This window comes from Agelaius phoeniceus, chromosome 2, assembly GCF_051311805.1.
Source record: "Agelaius phoeniceus isolate bAgePho1 chromosome 2, bAgePho1.hap1, whole genome shotgun sequence".
NCBI classification, from domain to species: domain Eukaryota; kingdom Metazoa; phylum Chordata; class Aves; order Passeriformes; family Icteridae; genus Agelaius; species Agelaius phoeniceus.
The window spans coordinates 67,624,420-67,640,776 of NC_135266.1; the positions used below are offsets into that span (position 1 = coordinate 67,624,420).

General features: G+C 36.9%; 1 protein-coding gene across 5 annotated transcripts in view; it reads left to right on the forward strand.

Annotated features, from left to right (window-relative positions):
• The window catches only part of DCLK1 (doublecortin like kinase 1), a 235,471-nt gene that overhangs the window by 164,148 nt on the left and 54,966 nt on the right, over positions 1-16,357 (forward strand). For 3 of the 5 annotated variants that reach the window (XM_077173778.1, XM_054654896.2, XM_054654895.2), the window contains exon 6: positions 3,777-3,871. In XM_077173778.1, coding sequence (XP_077029893.1) covers positions 3,777-3,871 — 95 coding nt within the window. Of the gene's footprint in view, positions 1-2,637; positions 2,827-3,776; positions 3,872-9,648; positions 14,441-16,357 lie in introns of those variants that run through there. The other 2 variants (XM_077173779.1, XM_054654897.2) reach the window with 2 other exon arrangements.

The following is a 16,357-nucleotide window of genomic DNA, read 5'->3' on the forward strand; positions in this document are numbered from 1 at the left end:
ACATTCTTAGCAAGAGAGGACAGTGAGGAAAGGAGTTCACAGCCAAGCAGTTGCATACATCTGCTCTGAGCAGCCACAATAATTTTGGTATTGTTACAGCTTTTTGATACATATTTCACTGGTGAAATTTTGAACTGATAAATCTTCTTCTCAAGGTGACGGGAGGGCGCTGTGTTAAGCTGAATCTATGACCCTTGCCATTTTATGAATAAAAGTGACAAGAAGCCTCTTGCCTCACTCAATAAAATGATCAATCACAACAGTGATTTACCAATTTCCTATGTCTTTATCTACATCAAGGTTCCCTCTAGGAACATATGCTGTATCAGTCAGTGAGAAATGCAGAGCAGATACTGGATAGAAATGCAGTTTCCAACAAAAATACATTCCATCTAGAAGTGGATTTTAGGGCAATTTAGTGATCAGGAATGCAGTGTTATTATTAAATCTTATAGCTTTTATTCACATATTTGTTGACATGTTTTCTGGTAATGAGCAGCTTATGTAAGAGTGGTGTAATGATTGTAAATGGAGTTCAGGAAGGGGGTCAGAATCACTGCAGTCTCTTCCTGCTACACAGCACCTAATATCACCTCTATTTGCAAATTCAGTCCAATGACTCATAAGCGCAGGAAGCCATAAACAAAAAGCTATAAAAGGAGGGCCCCTGGAATATACTGGGAAAATATCAGAAATTACCATTTCTGTCCTGTTGCAATGTCTGTCTTAAGGATTGTATTAATAATATCAGTACTAAGAATAACGTAATAACAATAGTAGCAGTATATATCTCCAGGTATGGAGAGCATCCGGAAGGATTCGTCTTGTGTAGCTTTGGAAGTTTACACTGCAATGGAGGCTCCTAGTAGATTGTTCATCAGGTCAGGTTTAGATGATAGCTTCGGGATGATACAACTTCTGTTGGGACAGCAACTTGGTTAAAATAAAGTCTAGAAAACTACTTCAGATGTACAAGCCAATACAACAGGTACGTGAAGATTGGTAAAAGGAATCTCATCTCCAGAGCTAATTGCCATCTCTGGAGTTCCCTTATCAGCTCTCTATAGGGAGTCCTTGTGAGCTCTCAAAAATCCTGGTACATGTTTTATGTACAGGCACCTTTGTATTTTGGATATGGGTAAGGAGGTGAGAAAACTTCACTTAAATCTGCTGAGGGCCTTAATTCATTAATTGCACTCTCAATTTCACATGTTACATGGTCAAAATAAGACAACTACCATAATTTTCCTTTTTAAAGGCACGGTTGAAGAGATCATTCAAACTTAGTTTAAACACTCTGGATACTCTGATAGTGACAAGTAAGAAATTTTTAGGATTTATGGTAATACTGTGTTTTCTCATCCTAAATAGATACTCATTAACATAATATGCATCAATACAGAAATATGTTGACAGTTAAATACACTATTGCTACTGTTTGTCTGGTTCCACTTGGTAGCCTCAAGTTTTTGTCTTTAGGACAGTCATTGCTATAGTAATTCTAAAAAAAGCTATTGTTGGAAGTTATGGGGAAGGAGTCAATCTATTAAGAACAGGAACCAGTGCCTAGTGCTACAAGGTGTATTGAAATGTATCTGTTATCTTCAATTTTGTTATGATAATAAGACCTAAGAGTATCTTCTTGGTTTAAAGAGAGGGCAGAGCACTAGACCTGTTATTCAGCAGTCTAGAGGACTAGCTCTGTGTGAATAGTAGGAGTTTATTGTTGGTTTCCAAATTATGACATAGGTGTTTAGAAGATACATTTTACAACTTTACAAGTTTGAGATTCTGATTTTAATTCATCTCATCTTGCTCTTTTCCTAAATTATTTCAGTGATATCAGTAATAAAACTTGATTTTAGTCACTGTTGGACAGATCTGTGCCTGTTTTGCTGAATAGTGTATGAACATACACAAGCATGGGTGTTTCCCTACACTTACTACAATATTTGAATGAGTGCTGATATGTGCAAATCATTGTCCTCTGTATAAAGATACTTAGAAGCCTGGATGAGTGGAATGTTTTTCTATAAAACCAGCCTATTTAAATCCAGTTACAGCATCTTGTTGTTTCTATAGTTATGAAAATATATTGCACCTGTACTCTAAACAATGCCTTGCACAAAGTGATTGATCACTTGAGATTGGATCACTCATAGCACCTAAGCACTATTAAGTGATGGTCCTTTATCATGCAGTATAATGTGTTTTATTGATGTGTGTGGTGTGGTAGGTATACATATTTCTTCATTGTAATGTGCGGGCCCAGTATTAGCCAGTAAGAACAATGCATTATGCAAAAAGTAAGAAGAATCTTTTAAAAATGCCTACTGTATTATCCAAAGGAATTAGCATTTGCTAGATTGCCAGTCAGCCAAGTTTTTACAAGAGTTATTGTCATTTTGATTTTCGGATGAGTCACTTGCTACATTGCCCCCAAAGGCACCTCATTATGATTCAGTGCACAGCATATAAAATTGCTCAGGCTTTCGGGGCTCCATGGAAAGCGAGTGGGGGTTGTGGTGGCTCAGCAGCGTTGTGAAGCAGCAGCATTATGCTTAATTGACACCTTTGATGTAGCCCTAAGACAGCACCTGCACCTCCCACTGCTGCTCTGAAGACGTCAGCCTTACGCAGAAAAGGCTTCTGCTTATGAATCCTGCATCGCATTCAGCTCACTCTGTGAGCAGCCCCAGCTATCCTTAACTAATCCCATTGCTTCTCAGTTTGGCTACAGCTTGGCTTAGTACAGAGCAGGAATTTTGCTGCTTGCTCTTATCAGGTTAAACAGTCAGATTTTGTCCATGTTAGAACTCATAGAAGGTAAGTCAAATACCTTGTTGATATCCTTAGTATGTAGATATTCTCCTAAGATTCAGAATCTAGGAATCTGATTGTTCTTTTTGTCCTAGCACTTACAAATGTAGACTCTGATAGAACAGTTGCTTGTTAAAGAGTATTTACATGTATATGTGATACACGCTTTGTAGTGTTTCTGTCAGTGTGAATATTATTGATAGCCTCTTGTGTGATTACTTTGTAGTAGAATTCTGTCCTCTGCTGGCATTGTTTTGTTAATTTATTGGATAATGTCATGTGCATGAGAAGATGCTTCTATAAAGATAGGCACTGGCATATGTGAAGAAACTGGCTTATTTGAGAGAGTGATGCTTTCCTCTAAGTCAGACCGGAGGAGTTATATCCAATTCATTTGCCTCCAGAAAGCCTTTCTGGGTTAAGTCTGAGGTGGTGTTTGGGTCAGATAGTATTGCAAAAATCTCTTCAAATGGTTGAGTCCTCACTCAAAAAGTGAAAAGCAGGCAGCTGATTTGTTCTTGCAAGCAATACGGTGTTTTATTTTTAGTGGGCAACACTTCAAGCCATAGTTAAATGGAATGAAAAGGTTTATGTACTTTGTCTTTTAAGGTTAAAGAGGCATCTTGTTTCCCTTACTTTCAGTAATGGAAGTATTTTACTTTCAGTAAAGTACAGGAACAATACAGTTTAAGAAAACATGATCATATTCTCTGCCATTGACTGAAGTCTTTTCAGGTTTTTTTCATTATTTGCTTTTACCCTGTATAAAAAAATTCCTTCATGAGCCAAAAATCTAAGGAAATAATTATTTTGTGAATTACCTTATTTAATGTTTCAAGCATTAAGCAAAAGCAAATTAATCTGTTCCATAGAGACTGAAGAAAAATGTTGATTTAAATATTTTTTTCCTTTAATAATGCCTTGTATTCATTTATTTCAATTTCTTGTCCTTTTAGTGAATGGAACCCCTGGTAGCCAACTTTCTACTCCCCGCTCTGGGAAGTCTCCAAGCCCATCTCCCACCAGCCCAGGAAGCCTACGGAAACAGAGGGTAAGGAAATAAGGAAACTGATTTCTGAGCATGGCTGGGGAGAATCCAGCATAGCCATTATCCAATAGCCTTCTCCTTTCTGATCCCTTGTGTGCGTGTAGAGCTATAGGGTGGAAGAGCCTGGCTACAATCCTTGTGTTTGTAAAACACCCTGAAGTGGAATACAACTGTTCTGTGTCTGTCAAAATGCTGAGTATGCTGAGAACTGGTTTATCCTTAGGGGGAAAAAACAGGGTTTTTTCTCCTTTTTCACAAAACTTTTTGTTTGTTTGTTTTACTTTCTTTTTCTAAATATTTCACAACTGAAAGAAAATGTCAAAGAAATCTCTTTTGTTCCTGACTTGCTGTGAGCATTGTCACTTGCACAATCTACAGACTGCTTTGATTTTGAAGCAAGGTGAAAGAATGCACTGTGGAATTTAGCTGTGATATCACAGCCTTGTGCAGTGAAGATACTATCAGCACCAAGGCACTTTCCTGGATGAGAGTTGATAGTAGCTGTAGGTTCCCCCTAGTTATCCTGTACTGAGGAATCTACAGTATTCCTAAGCATCCAGAACTAAGCTAATGCTCATGTTACTGCTGTAACCTTCTGATAAAATATTACTCATTCAGCCCAAAAGCTCCACACGCCGATAGAATTAATTTTATCTGTTTAAAAGAAATAAGACTGATGTCTATGTATTTTCTAAACTGTGGTCAGTTCTCAATGAAAGCATCCCTGAGGCAGTAATCTGTATCTCAGACTTGTTTATAAACAGAGTTTGAACACATGCTCTTTCTGCCTTTTCAGTTTTTAAACAAAGATACAATTTATGTCTCTCAGAATAATGGGATTATGTACAAAATTGGCAGTGCTTGACTTTAGGAGCTGGTGTAGACCTGATTCCCCAGATACCCAGATCAGGAATAGCTGTAGCATGACACAACTCCCTTCTAGCCTGCAGACCCTTCTTCATATCTGATGTATGCCAGGGAGATGAGGAATGGTGCATGTCCAAGTCTTCCCTCCATCTGGGATACAGCTATGGGTTTCTGCCATGACTTGTTTACAGACACGGGGGCTGACTGTGATCTTGCAGTGTAGGGACAGCCAGTGAGCAGCAGCTCGGAGCCTCAGGGTATTGTCATGGTTTTCATCATCCGGTACACAGAGAGGAAAGATGTAACTTCCAGTGGGTAAGCTGGTGCTAAAATCTTCTTGAATGCAATGTCTTCCCCACCTGTTTGTTCTCGCTCTCAAGGCTTATTAATGAATCATTAATAAGTCACTGGAGAGGGAACAAAGAGTCTTCCAAATGAATTATACATTGGTGATGTGAGGGCGTCTGTTTAGATGGATGATACCAGTTTACATTGGATTTGCATTTGCTGTAAGGCTGTCTCTTTTCATTGGTAACTTTCCTAAACTTTCTTCTCACCACTGAAGCTTTGCTCTCCACAGTGAAGAAATGTTTTTCTGCTAACGTTTGTGGATGGGTGAGTGGGAGCCATGTGATCAGCACCATTAGACACAAGAGGTTTCTAGGCACAAGATTTCTGACTTTGAAATGTGAAGAGGAGAGCAGATGGGCTTCTTTTTATGTGTAAGTGTAATAGGATCACCGAGTGGCAGTATTATGGATGCAAAGTGCTGTGTAGCAGTAACAAAATCAGACTGCTAACTGTAGAGAAAATAAATATTGAAGTGTACTACAGGAGAGATAAGACTAAGATTGTTAGTGAGATGAATTCTCTTCTCCAATATTCGTATTCAGTCCTCATGACCTCGGTAGTGGACCTTTCATGCTTGTCTGGCTTTATTTTAGACAGATTTATTTTTTTTACCTGATGAAACATGGAATATATTCATGTAAAGATAGATTGCAATCATGTAAAATGCATTGCAATAACATTATTTAGATTACAAAATCAACTCAAAGTTCAGGGATGGAAACTTAACACTCAGTCTGAGAATTTATTTCATCTGCTTTCATGTTTAGCTTGTGAAGTGAATGAGTAAGAAGTTCAGTGTAAAAACATATGATTGTGTCATTAAAAGTTATAATGTGCATTCCAATGAATAAATAAGGCATTAAACAGTGCTTGAAAATCATAATTTCCTTGTTAGCAATATAAATGGTGTTCTGTTTAGTCTTAGTACAGATTTTTGTGTCTTTTTATTTAAATTTCACCTAGAGAGGTTATTTTATGTACCATGTTGTCATGAACGAAATTTAAACCCAAAGCATTTTGTTCTGTCTTCAGTGGCTTCAGCTACAGTGCTGAGAAGCCAGTAGCAGAGTGAGGTTTATTCCCTAGGAGATTGCTGAAGTGCTGGTATCTTGTGATAGACATACAAGGGAGAAGAGATGGATTAAAGTTCCCATCTTGTCCCCTGTGTTGAGAGGTGACATCTTCCTGCCCTGGAGGAAGAGTGTTGGCTGCTGTAGCTGTGATCTGGAGTTGAAGGTGGTGGCTGGTTTTCTGACTGCTCTGTCTTTCTCTCTTTACCTGCAGTTTGAGGGAGCTACTGCTTTAGAACTGAAATAAGATGCTGGGTCCTGGGGACACCAGCTCAGCTCTGAAATTTGTGGTGTTTTGTGCCTCTCCCTGTGCAGTTAGAGTTACAGGAGTTCTGTTCTCTCATGCCATCAGGTACATGGGGTGCCAGGGGTAGGTACTGGGTCTGGAAGGTGATAGGAGCATTTCCTCTAGCCTAGCCTGCTTCACCTTGCCTAAACTAATCAATCAGCTCTTCAGCATCCCCATCCAAGGCTGTGAGGGCGTTGTAGGCTTGGGACATCACGATGCCCAGGGGTTCTAGGCAGGCTGCCAGTGTTTTTCCTGGAAGAGCAGCTGAAAGGAGGTCAGGCTTTTGAATCCAGAGGCACCAAAGCAAGATACTTCCACAAAGGCGGGGATTTCTTCCTGGGAATAGTAAAGACCTGTGGAGTGCATTAGGCTGCTTAATTTAGGTATTAATCATTTTACTTACTGACATTTCATCACTCATGTTTTTAAAAAATGAATTCTGGCCTTTGAAGGAAGGCTTTTGATTGATGTGAATAAGGCCAAAAATGTGGCCTTACATGCTGTTACATGCTTACTGTCTTGTGGTACATACTCAGGAAAACAGTACTCTTGTAATCCTATAGGTAAAATTTTGTACCCTTAAAAGCCAGAATACAAAAAAGATAAAATGTATCCTTTTCATTTGCATATGTATGTTGGCTGAGTTGTTTCCAGAAATTCAGAAGTCAGTGAAAGTTATATTTTTATAATCTTCTGCGAAACTCAGTCTATATTTGAAGAAAGTAAGATTTGAAAGATTAATTTCATGGGTGTAATTCACGAAGTTGAAAGTGAGCTAGGAACAATTTATCAGCTATCTTAGCTAACTGTCAACCAATTTTCAGCTTCTGAATATTTTAACTAGCGGGCTGTGTGCTATAGTTACTCTTTCTTGCAGTTTAATTATTGCTTTATTCTTAAATAGGAAATTAAGATTCTAGTTTTTAAATTGCTATGAACATAATTAATTTTTGGAGTTTTTTTCCCAGAGGATTAATACATTTGAAATTCAGGTTTGAAATAGCAGATTGAAGTAGAGTTACTGTGTTATCCACAAATATAGTTACTACTTCAACAGAGTGCAGTTAACTATGCAGACTCAGAAAAGGTGACATGGCATTTAGAAAATAACTTAAGTATTTTTTCTGTGTTCTTAGATGTTGCAACCTACAGAATAAAAAAGAGTTAGTTTTAAGGTACCTCTTCACTGATTAGAGAGGCTCAATTCTATCTATATAAGGATTTTTTGAGTTGTATGTAGCCAAGAAGTCTGATTCATTCAGCAATTTTTGTCTTCTTATAATCTATGCAAAATAAGAAATAGATTCTTCTCATAATTTCAAGACACACAGCTCTCTGGCTAATTATAGGTAAGAAAAATTCTTTCAGAAAGGGAAACTTTTTAAGACTTTCAAGTATTTAAAAACAGGTAAAATAGCAGAGAAAATGACACTGAAATCTGGTGAATGATTTTGCTTTAAAGCAATCATAGAGTTATGAAAAGAAGTGCAAAAATATTCTCTAAATATTAAAATTCAGAAATACCTTATTTGTTAGTTCCAAATGCATAATTTTAATTTTTTTTTAATATTCAGAAGCAAGAGCAGTCACCTGGGAGATACTATTCAAAATTTTGGGGTGTTACCCTCTCTAGCAAATCCAAAGATTCTTTTTTCCTGTAGTATGTATTAGAAATGACCAAACTGTATATTCCCAAAAGACATTTTAATAATTAACTAGCTCTAGTTTATTTTAATAGTTAACTAGCTAGTCAGTATTCAGAATAAGATGTCTATTTAAAATTGTTCTCTTGTTCAGATTGTTTGCAACATAATAGAAATGCATCTAAGGTCTGTTTTCACTCTGCCAGTCTAATGTCTTCTACTGTGTGTGTATAGATGCCCATTGGCAGAATACACACAGAATAAGCATTCTAGGTTATCAACCCCCCTTTAAGGTACTTAAATCCGTTTTATATCATGCCTACAAGTAAAATATGAATTTGCATTGTTTATTGAGATCACAGTTTGAAATTTGTGAAGCATTTAATTTAGCTGGTCCTTTTTTGTAGTATAGCTTTCAGATTTGTTCATTTATTCTCTCGGTTATCTTACTGTAATTAAAAAAAAAAAGCAAAACTAATCCATTCAAGGTCAACCCAAAAGCTGGCTCCATCAGCTTTCCCATTCTCATGTTTTTCTTGTACTTTGTCTTACAGGATTTTTTGTTGCAATTTGTTCATATGTTCTATATGGAAAGAATCCCCCAAAACACCTTTAAGATATCAGAGAAAGGCTACGAGATATGCTGGGCACCTGCCCAATCAGAACCCCCTCTGAACCATCAGTTATGCTTAAATCACCTTAAAAAGACAGTGCCCTGTCCTCTACCACTTCTCTTTTTAGAGCTTTCATTCCGTGCGATTGTGTGTCTTGACGAGGGTTGTTGTGCTGTGTAGGTGGGAGAGGGCCATGTATCATCCCATAGCACCTCTGGCACTTGAGGATTGTCTGATCTGTCAGAGGATCAGAGTGTTTTGAAAGAATGAAGTGTACAGATCCACTCAGACTCTCCCTCTGCTGTCATGAGCTGGTTGCTTGGCTACCGACAGAAGGAGACGGTGATGGGGGGACAAAGTGTAAAACATGCTGTCTTTTTATACACACACACACACACACACACATAGGCACAGAGGAGCTGTGGGAAAGGAACACCACTGTCAGTATGACATAGGCAACAGCAGAATTCAGTGTCAGCAGCTCAGGGGTCAGATGTTGCTGGATCCATGCTATATCACCAGTGGGTGGCAAGTTTTTATTACCTTATGTATGGTAAGCACTTACTCTGCCCCTGCAAAATGGCCAAAAGGACAATACATTCCCTTTGAGATTAAATGAATGTTTCCAGGTTTCCAAACCATTAAGAGATTCTCCAGAACAGACAAATACTGTTTGAATAGTGTTTAATAGGAAAGACTCAAAGAAAAAAATAATTGCCTCTGAGAATATGCTGTACATTGAAACTTCAGCTTTATTTACTAACCATCTATCTTTTTGATTAAAAAATAATAATATGACATTAAGACAACAATATGAGCATATAGAACATGTGTATTTTGTGTTAAACAATGTCTTCTGGTCTACAGTAACAAAAAGAATATAAGACAGTTGCAGTGCAACAAATCAAACAGAATAAACAAATCTATACTGCACTTCATCTTACAGGACCTGTATCGCCCACTCTCTTCGGATGATATGGATTCAGTAGGAGACTCAGTGTAAAAGAGAAAATGGAACAATGTTTATGGTTTGTGATTTGATGAAGGTTTAACATTTTTAAAGAAAATAGCTGCTAATTTACAGTAATAGTGAATCGCACAAAAGAGTTTTGCATATTTAATATTAACAACATGGGGCCAAATTAATTCTAGTGTGTGGGGGTATTTTTTGGCTTTATCACTGCATTTTAATGCAAGAATTTGTAATGAATGAGCCATTGAATATGTCCATCAAATCTAGAACAGCATTGTGCATACTTAAAGGCACAAAGATTGGATAAGGTGAATATAACGCACAAATACATAGTGGGCACATTTATGAATAGTACTATTTTTATCATCAAAGGTACTGATTATATGTTCTGCTTTTACCATATCTATCTTTATTCATTTTGATATGAACAGTTAATGGGTACTTAGCTTTTACCGACGAATAGGTAAAATGTAGAGAAGAAAAAACCTGCCATATTAAACTGCTTGCACCACGCTGTCTGATCCCAACACGCACATTTGAAACACCCTAAGTTTAATCTTTTTATCCAAATGAAAGTGAAGAAATCCTGTGTGGTCACAGGACAAAAGTAATTCTTTCAAAGCAGTGTTCGAATTCTCTTCACTGCCTTGCCATCTGATGACTGTAAACAGAAGGGTGCTCACAGGCATTATGAATGTTTTACCTGGCAAGAGCTGTTAATGCTGATCATCCATGTGTTGCAAGCAAATGGGGACAGATTTCTGACCGAGCAAATACGCTGTCTAGCAGTGTCATCTGACATACATTTGATGACATCTTTTGGAAAAATGTATTTTACCTGAGAAAGTAGTTGATTATATTCACTTATGTTAGGAGTGGGAACATCATTTTCTATTCCCTATAAGACAACATTTTGTGCATTTTAAAAAGAAGGCCAACAGAAATGGTGATACTGTAAATCATCCTCCTATTGACCTAATTTTTCTGTTTTCACAGTATCTAGAGGTGCTCTTTTTATACAGCATGAATATGCAAAACTCCTTTAGTGTTAAAGTAGGTCATGCATTAGAACCAGTTGCTTAACAAATATCTACTAATTTTCGTTTGTTTTCTGCTGCTTTATTGTGAGAATTAATTTACATAATAGCAATATTTCCCATTGTACGTTGTATTAAAGTCCATAGTGTAGTGATCACACACTTTTGCAGACTTATACCTTTCCTTTAATTTTCTCAAATACTAATAATTTAAGAATTAGAAATCAGCGTGTTTCTGATTCTCAGCAAAAATCTATAGAGCTTATATTTTTGAGCTATTTAGTGATAATTTAATATATTTTGAAATCAGGAAAATTTAATTAATTGAAGAAAAGGTTTAGCTGCCACATGCTAACTTCTAAATGTAGTGAAATAATTCCTTTATACTGATTTGTCCATATAAAATTCAGCAAATGGAAATTGTTGGCATGTGATGTTACGGCTTTACTGTATCAACATAATTTTCTTTACAAAGGATATTTACAAAAAGAAATAAAAGGGCAGCAGAATACAAAACTTACCTTTTCTGTTTCCAATATGTGGTTCCAGTATCACCTGGAGGGAAAGTCATTGGTCTGGCAGGTTTGCTGAAGCAGTCAGGTCATTCCCTTTTGAAATGCATGTTTTGCCATTCCTGCCTCAGAGTTCAATCTAAAACTGTTCCCAGCCATAAGAACAGTCCATCTCTCACCCCATACCATAATGCAGAGGCTGCCCTGTTCTACTGAAAAAGTTCACAGCTGTGAAGTTACTTGCATTTTCGGTTGTTATGAGGGAATGTCTTTGCAAAATCTATTACTTGATCCTGAGAAATGCGTATTATATAAAGGTGCATTGGAATCAATTTCCAAAAATTCAGGCAACTAGACCAGATTGAGCAAAATACTTACTGACATTTTAAAAATTGTTTTTTCCTCTAAAGAAAATAAATTCCAGGAATTTTATTTTCTTTCCCTTCTCCCACATAGGCTACTGCTGCTTTAGGCAGTTTATTAAGACTGTTCTGCACAGGGAGTACAGATTGCCAGCAAACCTGAATCCCACAGCTTTGCTTAGCTGTGGAAAAGAAAAATGGACCTTATATCAGTAATTGTTATCATAGTGAGTTCTCCATCAAGACTGTTTTAAAAAAGATTATGCTAGTTCATAACATTTAATCATTTCAACATATGACTTGTATTAAGGGGCTATTCAGGGGCAAGACATATCATTAATATTTCATTTTAGGAATGAAAGTCCCTTAGAGATTGAAAAGGTACACTGTTTATAGACTTTGAGATCCTTTTTTGTGTGGAATGTAATTCCCATTATACATGAGCAGAAATGAAATGTTTCTTTTGAACAAGACCAGAAGGTTTCAGTTTATGGGTGGAACTGAAATTGTGTTCCTTGATGCTGTAATTCTGCTTGCAACAGCACAGGTTTTAGTTTGTTCCTAGATTTCATCAACTACATTAAATAATAGAATAGCTTAAGCAACTTTATAGTGTTTGAACCTCTGAAAGTTCTTTGTATGCTGCATTATTTGTGCCTACTCCAAGGTGATTATGATGTAGCTAAAGAGTCTTGTATAGATTGTGATAGCTTTGCTTCCCTTTGAGCTTTATGAATACTTGTGATTATTTCCCTAATGCTTTCTGCAACTTTGTTTCATTTTGTTTTTTAAATCTCTTTTCTTCTTTTGTGCAACAAGCAGTTCACATGTGAAGCACAGAATGCGTATGTTTATATTTACACGCACATGCACACGTACATAGATTAATGGCTTTGGAACCCATGCGCTGTTATGTCACATTTGTGACTTTAAACAAATAAACGGGGAAAATGTTTTAACAGGAGGATGCTCGTCTGGTGGGATTCACTACAGCTCTGTTAAAGTTGGTGGAGCTGCACCAACCATTACTTGCTGAGCAGCTACCCCAAGGAATTCTGTACTGTTTTAAGAGATCGCATCTATGAACAAGGGCTAATTTCAAACTGAAAACCAGAAGTTAGTGGCAAGCCCACCATTGATTCCAAGGTGGGAAGGATTGAACCTTACGCACAAATACATACACACAGACAAAACATTAATCCTAAACTGAAAATTGAAATTTGAATATTGGGAATGGTATTCTTTTAACATGTTCAGTCTTATGCCTCCTCTTCAATGATGCTGTTCTGAAGTACATTAAGTCATGCAAAATTAGAAGTTCTTTTGTTGAAATCATAAAATCTTTAGCATTCATTATGCAATGTGAAAATTGCTTCCCAATTTGTAAAATAATTCAGAGACAGCACATTATATGTAGTAATATAATTTTCTCTTCGATTCATTTTCACAGGGCATATTTGGCTGAAAGATAAAAATTCTGGGGTATTAATATTGTGGCTTTAAATGTATATTACAAGAAAGGATATATAAAGTTCCTACAAAGCCCCCTAGAAGAACAACTGGATTGAGATTGTGTGGAATAAAAATTGAGATAAATAATTGTGTTTTCTTCTGCAGCTTCATAATTCACACTGCTGTGTGAACTTTATATAGTGCATATATTACAAAAACTGCACTCTGAATGTAAAATGAATTAATAATATAAAGAACCTCTGATCAATCCAAGTTTACTGTTTCTGTCAAAAATGTAGAGAAATTAACAGACAGAAAATCTTTATGGTGCTAAATTACCTCATCACTTGATGAATGCATAGATTAATGTTGTCTGTGCTTTTTTTTATATCCAGTTAATGGTGTGCAACCAAATCCAAGATCGGTTTTTATTGAATCTTCACTTTCAGCTCTATCTGCTAGTGACAAGAGCTTGTAACTGTGAGTGATGAAAAGTAACTTTACAAAGCACAGACAGCAATACCTTTACGTGCAGAGCAAAGCAAGCAAGTGGTTGTCCCCCTCTTTGGAAATGAGTGTGCTTCCCTCAGGAAAGCCCTTCCATCCAGAAACCAGGGTCTGCTGAGCAGAGCTGGGGCTGCTCTGAGCTGTGCTTGCTGCCGTGACAATTTTGGCCGGCTCAGCTGGCCTGTCTCCAGCTGGCAGCTGCCCCCAGGCAGGCAGTGGGTCTGTAGGTGACACCTGAGCTGTGTCGCGCAGGGCTGAGCGCGGTTCCTGCGCGGTTCTGTGTCCCTGATCGCGCATGGTGGTTGTCCTCCCGTCCGCTCCAATTAACCCTCAGCAGTGAAGTGTGAAGAAAGCTGTACTATATTCAGCGTGTCCTTGTTGTCTGGTGTTACATGGGTAATTAGGTTGTGGTTTGCCCTGCAATACAGTGTTTTGGAATTTGGGCTCTAGTGAAAGAGGAGCTAACAATGTTTGTGTTAAGGCCTCTTCGTTTTCTTAGTTGCACTATGATATTGTAAATATTGGCACATTTACAACATAAGTTTAAGATTTTACAAAGTTATGCATACAATTATTTTTTTTAATGAAAAGTGCTTGGATATTTGCTTTTAAAAATATACCATTTTTGTATTCATGTGATGCAGGAAACCAAAAAGAAAGCTGTTGATTTATCAACAAAACATGTAAAACTTGCAAAATAAATACCGATGAATGTTTTATTTCTTATAATCAGCTGATGAAAATCACCTTCATTTTTGTGCCATTGTTTCATCATACTGTATTGTACTTGTGTTTCATATTTGACCATGTCATCCTGGTTGCAATTTGTTATTTTGCTAGATTTAACATTAATGTAGATTCTTGTAAGTGATGTAATAAATATATATTAAAAATACATACTGTTCAGAGAATTTATTTTGGAAACATGATTAACAGGCTTTAATTCTTGCAGTTGGTGTTGCTTGCTCATTTTGGATCAACATTGTCCATCTAACCTCAGTGTAAGCATGTGGGATTCGTGCATCCTAATGGGTTACTTTAAACAGTAGATGCATTCAGTGTCTTTTCTTTAGTTATAAACTCAGGGCTTTAGTGTGTAGATAGAAAAAATGCTTCAAGGAGGAATTTGGTTTGTAGTGGGTGTTGTGAAGACAGTAAATATAACTGCCTGGAATTGCTTATGGGTAAATTTGTGTGCACATGATGGGCTAGATTTGAAGCCTGAAGTGGGGAATTAGTAGAATATCCAAAGCAAGGTACCAGCTCCCTACCAACAGCCTGAGCCCCAGCAGCACTTCCCCTAAGACAAGTATTAGGAAAATATGCTTGTGAAAAGCTAATAGTACTGAACATACCTGGTGTGTTTTAAAATAAGTACCTAATTTTGTGATACATTTTTCCACTCCTTAAAAATGCATATCCACATATCCATAGCCTAGTTTTATTTCTTGTTTGGCAGGGATGGGGGAAGAGAGATGTTACAAATTCTGACATGTCATCTGCCAGCCTGATGCTTCAGCTGATGTTCCCGGAGGAAACTGTGGGCTTGATAAAAGTTCTAGTTTTGAAATGCCCTTGGTTGCTGGTAAATAGTTCTGCCTAAAAAAGGTGTACACAAGTGAAAAGGAAAACAATATGAGTGAAATGGGGAAGAGTAGAAACAAAATGACTGCAGTTTCTGTCTCTACCAAGAAACAGTTAAAAATACCAGGAGAGCTTTTAAAATACAACTAAATAATTTAAAGTGATGTGGTTATTTTTCTGTGCCCTTAATTAGGTGAAAGAAATAAGAACCTCCTTTAGATTTCTAGCTTTTCAATTTTTATTCTGTAGTTGAGTAGAAAACTTTACCTGTGTATAACTTTAGAAGAGGTAAAAGGAAACCTTCACATTGCATCACTGTACATGTAACTTTTTATGTTAACCTCAATAAGGATGCAGAAATGACTGTAATAACTTCCGATACCACAAATCTGATATTTCACTTTTTATATCATCAGTCTTTTCTGAATGATGTCGAAGGGTGAGTGAGCCTAGAGTGAATTATGGCTCAACTTTGGAAGCAGCTGTTAGGAACTAGTGGAGGTTAGATTTAAATTTATTGTTAAGTACCATGTAGGAAACTATATTTGTCTTTCTGAATTGTCTTGTTACACAAATCAAATGAGTGTATAAGCATCCAATGCTGCAGCTTAGTTAGAGGATCTTAATAAATCAAAGTGCTTCAAGCTTGCAAATTTAACTTCAGTCTGTCAGCTCCATTTCGTTGCAAATTCTCCCATTTGTCCCTCTATCCCTCAAAGAAGAAAACCAACACAAGACCCTGATAATACACCAGATAATTGCTTGTGTTATTTGAACTTATCTCTTCTCCAAGCTGTGTAAATCCTGAATTGCATAAATGAACAGCAACAAAAAAAAATCACTTCCCTGTGTAGGGCCTCTCTCAAGTCAAGTGTCTAACAAAATAGGGCAGGATGTAGAATTGTGAATAAGTTTGTAAGCAGGTTTGCATACATTTTTTACTGTTCCTTTCCAGATGAAACACTTTATAAATAAAATTGAATCTGATGTGCCGGTTTAGTGCAGTGTCCAAACTGGAAAAGAAAACAATTGCATCATTTCTCTTTCAATAATTGAACTCCATTAGTTTCCATTCTTTCAGCATGAAGATTGTGAATTTCATGTTTCTTCATGAAGTAATTTTTTTGTCAACTCTGTATGAAAGCTTTTTTTTCCCTGTCTCAGCTGACTGGGCATAAAAATGTAAGGTTAAACAAAAGAAAATGAAAAACATTTTTCACTGGATATA